The sequence below is a fragment of the Babylonia areolata genome, chromosome 12, assembly GCF_041734735.1.
Source record: "Babylonia areolata isolate BAREFJ2019XMU chromosome 12, ASM4173473v1, whole genome shotgun sequence".
Taxonomy (NCBI): domain Eukaryota; kingdom Metazoa; phylum Mollusca; class Gastropoda; order Neogastropoda; family Buccinidae; genus Babylonia; species Babylonia areolata.
The window spans coordinates 38,899,322-38,905,377 of NC_134887.1; the positions used below are offsets into that span (position 1 = coordinate 38,899,322).

Here is a 6,056-nt window from a genome sequence, read left to right on the forward strand (position 1 = left end):
ATAAAATTTTGTTTAAATCAATTGTCCGAACGCAGTGACGTCTCCTCGAGCTACTGAAACTGAAACTGAGGGTCGGGAACGGGATGCATGCAGTGCGTGCGTGAGACTCCGGAGAAATCCGGGCCCGGCCGGCAGTGGTGCCACTGCAGTGAGCAGAAATATATATGGCGACTTTATAAAAAATCAAATGGGTGGGTGAATATCAAAAGTAACGCCATCGGAAAGACGGTTCAAAGAAAACCGGCTGTAGAAAAAAAAAAAAAGAAAAAAAAAAGGAAGACGAGTGCATGAAAGCAACACTCGAGCGGTTGAGAACTAGACTGCTGAATGCCGGACGGCCCGCATGCTAGGACTGTCGTGGCTATTAACTTGAATCGGTTTATAATGTCAACAGAAGCACAAAAGCTTTGAACACGCACACATGCAACTCTGTGTGTAATCGCGAACTGAACCGGCGTTGCGAGAATGTGCAAGTTTGCATGGACTCTCACTTTGACTGTGGCTGACTGGCGAGGAAAAAAGCCGGGTGCTAATTCAGCAGTTGAACTTCCATTATATACCTATATATGTAAAGACGGAGTGATAAAATCTAACAAACTGACTAGTAAACCAAATAAATGAATACGTAGGCAAATAAATAACGAATAAATAAATAAATAAATTGACCAGATCAAGAGACTGAAATAGCGGACTAATTAATTTCAGTGTCAGTTGTTTTTTTGTGCTTTTTTTTTAAAAAAAAAAAGAGAACAGCCTTAACGATTCGTCTGTGGTATACTAGTTGTATGCATGTATGGAATTGTTATCACGAGCGAGTATTGACAATCATTGAAAACGTAGCAACTTTTAATTAAAATGCCATGTGCAGTTTCGTGCCCACGAGAGTTTCTTGCAGTTGTGGAGTGAAGCCAGCCAAACCTGCTTCGCATGTTTCTCTGACGTCACTCATCTCAACACACACAAAGCCTCAGTCGCTAATAGAATGGTCCTCGAGGCTTGTCACAGGGATGGATGATCCCAGTAAAAATGAAATATCGTCCTTCAAACGTTTCTTAGAGAAGTTTTGTCACGATGTGGACGAGCCCTCATCAGAAGAAAATTATTCACCCGTGCGTCAGGTTTCTTATATGTTGGAGCCGTCCGAAATTGAAGGCGAAAGTCTGCAGTGGGCGCTGGACTACTTGTGTCAAACACAGTAAGTTGGCACTCGGTCTTCTGCTCTTCTCATGTGTGTGCGTGTTTGCTTGCGTCGGTCGATTGAGTCTGACGGACACCCGTTGAGAGATCGATGCTCTTCAAGATTAGATCAATATTGCAGTTTTTAGTGCCTCGGACAGACAAAGGCATGCTGCGTTTAGGTGAATGCTGAAATGCACACCCAAGCTCTTCTGTCACCTTAATTTTGACCTCATTAGGGGATAAAATGGAGAACAGACACCCAAGACACACCTGAATCTTACCATTCGCATCTTAGCGTTTAATATTCTCTGTTGATGGTATGATACACAGTATGTTTTTCTGTGTGTTTGAAATTAGCCGGCCGAAAGAACTAGAAGGCCCATGCGAGTGTGTCCCCCGAAAATTCGGTCATGTTTCGCGGCAGCCATACACACTGGCCGCGTAACCTTTTTGTTATGCACGATGTATGCCAAAGGTCAAGGGGGGTCAGCTGAACGTGCTGATCAGAATGTAGAGTCAAAAAATGTCAACAGACCACTTTGCATTGGTTTTGTTTGAGCCATGTTCAAGTTTGCAGTTTATTGTCAGTGGCAGTGGCCCATACAGTATTTGTAAATTTATCAAAGAAGAGAGAATATATTGTAATAGCTGATAAACCAGCGATTTTGATAAAGGATTTCCAAATCATAATAAACAAATTTGTAAGTAGATTTAGTCTTGTGAAAGTCAAGGAGTAAATGAAGCCAGCTTCTTGCAGAAGATCTGAAAATAAATTCACATAACTGGTCACAATGTCAGATGTGCTTTGGAATGACTAAGTCTTGAGTGACACACCCAGGTACACACCTTTCATGCTTTCCAGTATGCCACATGACATTTTGTTTGACATGACCACTGATGTGATTCATAATGATCAGTCAGTTCTGGACTCATTTATTTTGTATCTAAATCTGCATGTCTTAACTGATCTTAAAAATATCCAACAAATCTTTTTAACATTGTTGACAAAGTTATAATCTATCCAGTGGTTTTTATATGCTTAATTGAGTGAGAAAAAATATAATGTAAATAGGATAACAGGTTTGGTATGAAAAATCTTTATAAAAAGAAGTAACACACTATTTTTCTAGCCTTAAATTGTTTTCCAGGCGCTTTTGCAAATCTTGCGAAGTGTATCCATGTGTGTGTGTGTGTGTGTGTGTGTGCATGCATACAGTATGAGTGTGTATGTGTGTGTGTGTGTGTGTGTGTGTGTGTGTGTGTGTTCCTTACTACTTCTGTATCTTTAACGAGTCCTTCCATTCACTATCACTTCCCTCTCCTTGTCCTTCGTTTTCACCTTTGGCAGCTTTAGGTTTAATTCATAAAAAAATTATTAATATTAAAATAATTTATACTATTGTTTGCCGCGTGGTGAATGTTTTATAACTTAATGTTTACAATTATATTCATTTTGTGTTTTTGTGAGAGAATAGAATCCAGGTTTTTTGTTGTAGTTGGATAGTTTTTATTAAAAAAAAAAAAAAAAAAAAAATAAATATATATATATATATATATATATATATATATATATATATATATATATAACGTTACTGTATACAATTCATGTATTCATGAATGTAATATTACCATTATTATTAACATTAAAAAATATTTTAAGAAATCAGATATATCAGTGCTGTATATAATTTTTTTTTTTTAAATAAAAAAAGCATTCAAATATCATGCAGAATGAAATTGAAGACAACAATGCATGGTTTCTCATTCATTTGGGTCTTCATCAACAGCTGCAGAAAGATTCCTTTAGTTTGATAAATAGGTTAATGAACAAGTAGATTCACAATGATTACACAATCAGCCTAAAGACAGTTCTAACAACTGAGTATTGTATCAAATATAAAAAGAAAGTTTTTTTTTTCTTTACTGAATAAGAAAATTGACAAGTATGTAGTGACATGATAATATAAGCAAAATAAATTGAAACTGTGATTTCAGTGGGAGGAAATTGAAACTGATTTCAGTGGGATTCTTTGTTTGGGTGACAGGGACAGTATTGTTACAGTACAGTCCACAGCATTTAGTCGTGACTGGCAAAACTGTATTACTAACAATAAATTACAAGGCAGAGTCAACATACAGTTTGGCTTTTTGTCCTTGATGAACAGAACAAGGCCTGTTTGTTTTGCTGTCTTCCATTTGAACTGATCACAGTGATCTCTGCCTGTTAGTATGAGAGCAGTTTGCATCCTTGTTACCATCAAAAACTTTGTTATTGTTGTCAAATAATCACTACCTCGTTGATAGTTGTGTTCTTTATCCAGTCATCATCTTGATCTTGCTCTTCATTTTTTGACATTATTTCTACAGGCTTATACTGCTATAGTTATTATCTTGTGTATGCAATACATGCTGAAAATTTGTAAACTAGTAGTAGTACTACCCTGTGCAGCGTTAGATCATACGTGTATGTATCTGTAGGAAATTTGATGATACTACTACATTACTACACTTGAACTTGAAGTACTTTTTTTGTGTGTTACATCAGACACTTTATCATGTACTTCATGTATCTTCTCACCTTCCCTCACCATCCATCTGCCCTTCACCCCTCATTCCACTGCAGCAACACTTTGGAATTGGGAGATATATGTGTGTTTTTCAAACTTCTGTGCATTAAATAATTAATTATTCACAAACTCATGATTTTTGACTCACTTGTGTAAACAAAGTGAGTCTATGTTTTACGGTGTTCGCTTTTCTCTGTGTGTGTGTGTGTGTCTGTGTGTCCATGGTAAACTTTAACATTGACATTTTCTCTGCAAATACTTTGTCAGTTGACACCAAATTAGGCATAAAAATAGGAAAAATTCAGTTCTTTCCAGTCATCTTGTTTAAAACAATATTGCACCTCTGGGATGGGCACACAAAAAATAAAAAATGAAGCCTAATTATATGCAAACTGCATTTACTGTTATATTTATATTTTTTGTATTCTTTAAACTTGGCACTTTGATCTCATATTCTGACACAACAACAAGAGCAGTCATTATTATCATTTTTTGTTCAAACAGGAACTTCTTTTGCTAAGCATGGAAGTTTTATTTAGTTTGCAAACGTTTTGGTGCAGATAGTAAAAGAGGGAAATTACTCTGTAATTAATGCTAGGGGACTTAATTTGCTTTGAACTGATCTTTCTCATCTTAAACATTACATTTTTTTTTCTTTTCTTTTCTTTTTTCTTCTCCCAAGCTTATCCATCATATTTAATACAGAGCACTTTTCAACCATTTTTAAAATCTCTTTTTTTTTCCTCCTAATGCTTCCTTTACAGGATAAAGCATGAAGCACAAGTGAGTCTTGAAGGCTTTGCCTCTTGTTTAAATATGCATTGTTTCATCAAATTATTCAATTGATCTGGTGTGATACTTTTTACTAATTAAGGGTTATGTGAAGCATTTGAGATTGAAAGAGTGTATGTGGCTGTGATTATTGAGAAAGAGAGATAGAAGTGCATTCTTTGAGAGAGAAAGAGAGAGTTAGATATAATAGATATTATTTGATAAACTTTCACCCATTAGCCTTGATGAATGTCAATACATAACAAAATTATAATACTCATAGTGGTTGATATACATACTCATAGTTTCATAAACCATAGTCACTAAGTCAGTCAATTTTTTTACTCATATAATGTGGCTTATGAAATGGTGATTTCTTTTCTTTTTCTTTTTCCTTTCATCTGCAATTGTAAAGAATGCAGAAGTATGCATAAAGTCTAAAGAGCGAATTCTTAAGAGCACCCACAGCCACAGTGTACTGAGTACAGTTCCAGAACAGTTCCCTGTACACTACTATAGTATATGATACATGTGCAGCTGATTAAGTGGTTTATTGGGAGCAGGTTTGCTTCACCCTGCAGGCCGTACTCAAGGTATCCTATCTAGGATAGATCTTCTGTGTGTGTGTGTTTGTGTGTGTGTGTGTGTGTGTGTGTGTGTCTCAGTTTCTGTCTCTGTCTCTATCTCTGTCTCTCGCTCTGTCTCTGTCTCTCCCACCCCCGACCCCCCTCACACCCCCCACACCCTCCCTCTCTCACTGAGTCTCTTTCTCTCAACCCCTCCCTCCTTTGTCTCCCTCCCCCCAACCTCTCATTTCTTTCTGCCAGCCACCTCTGTCTCTCTATACCTCCAGGGACTGGATGTAAAAAAAAAAAAAATAAATAAAATAAAATAAAATAAATTAAAAAGAAGAAGCTTGCCAGTGCTTATCTGTTATCCTCGAAAAAAAAAAAGTATTTTGTCTGTCTTATCTTGTCCATTCCTCTACCCCCCCCCCTCTCTCTCTCTCTCTCTCTCTCTCTCTCTCTGGGGGTGGGGGGGTGGGGTGGAGGCGGGGGGGGGGGGGGGGGGGGGGTTGTTTCTTCATTATGTATGTCCTTTTGCATGAATACCTTTTCCCTTCACTTATATATATGTGTGCTATTTGTAATGGATGTAGATTAGCAAAGAGTTCAGAGTTCTCTCTCTCTCTCTCTCTCTCTCTCTCTCTCTATCTATCTATCTATCTATCTCTGTCCTCTCTCTGTGTCCTCTCTCTCTCTCTCCCTCTCCCCTCATGTCTGTCTGTCCTCTCTCTGTGTCCCCTCTCTCTCTGTCCTCTCTAAGTCTCTGTGTCCTCTCTCTGTGTCCCTCTCTCTCTCTCTCTCTCTCCTCTCTCTCTCTCTTTCTCAGTCTCTGTCCTGTCTCTCTGTCCTGTCTCTCTGTCCTCTCTCTCTCTCTCTCTCTCCTTTCTCTCTCTCTCTCTCTCTCTCTCTCTCTCTCTCTAAGGATCTTCAATCCCTGTCTCTCAGTCTCTGCCTGACAGGGCAGCCACAGAGT

General features: G+C 37.9%; 1 protein-coding gene across 1 annotated transcript in view; it reads left to right on the forward strand.

Annotated features, from left to right (window-relative positions):
• The first annotated feature begins 1,040 nt into the window (after nucleotides 1-1,040).
• Nucleotides 1,041-6,056, forward strand: part of LOC143288192 (protein phosphatase 1F-like) — a 43,679-nt gene continuing 38,663 nt past the window's right edge. The window contains exon 1 of the mRNA XM_076596515.1: nucleotides 1,041-1,195. Within this exon, the coding sequence (XP_076452630.1) occupies nucleotides 1,128-1,195 (68 nt within the window). The 5' untranslated portion in view covers nucleotides 1,041-1,127. The remainder of the gene's footprint in view (nucleotides 1,196-6,056) is intronic.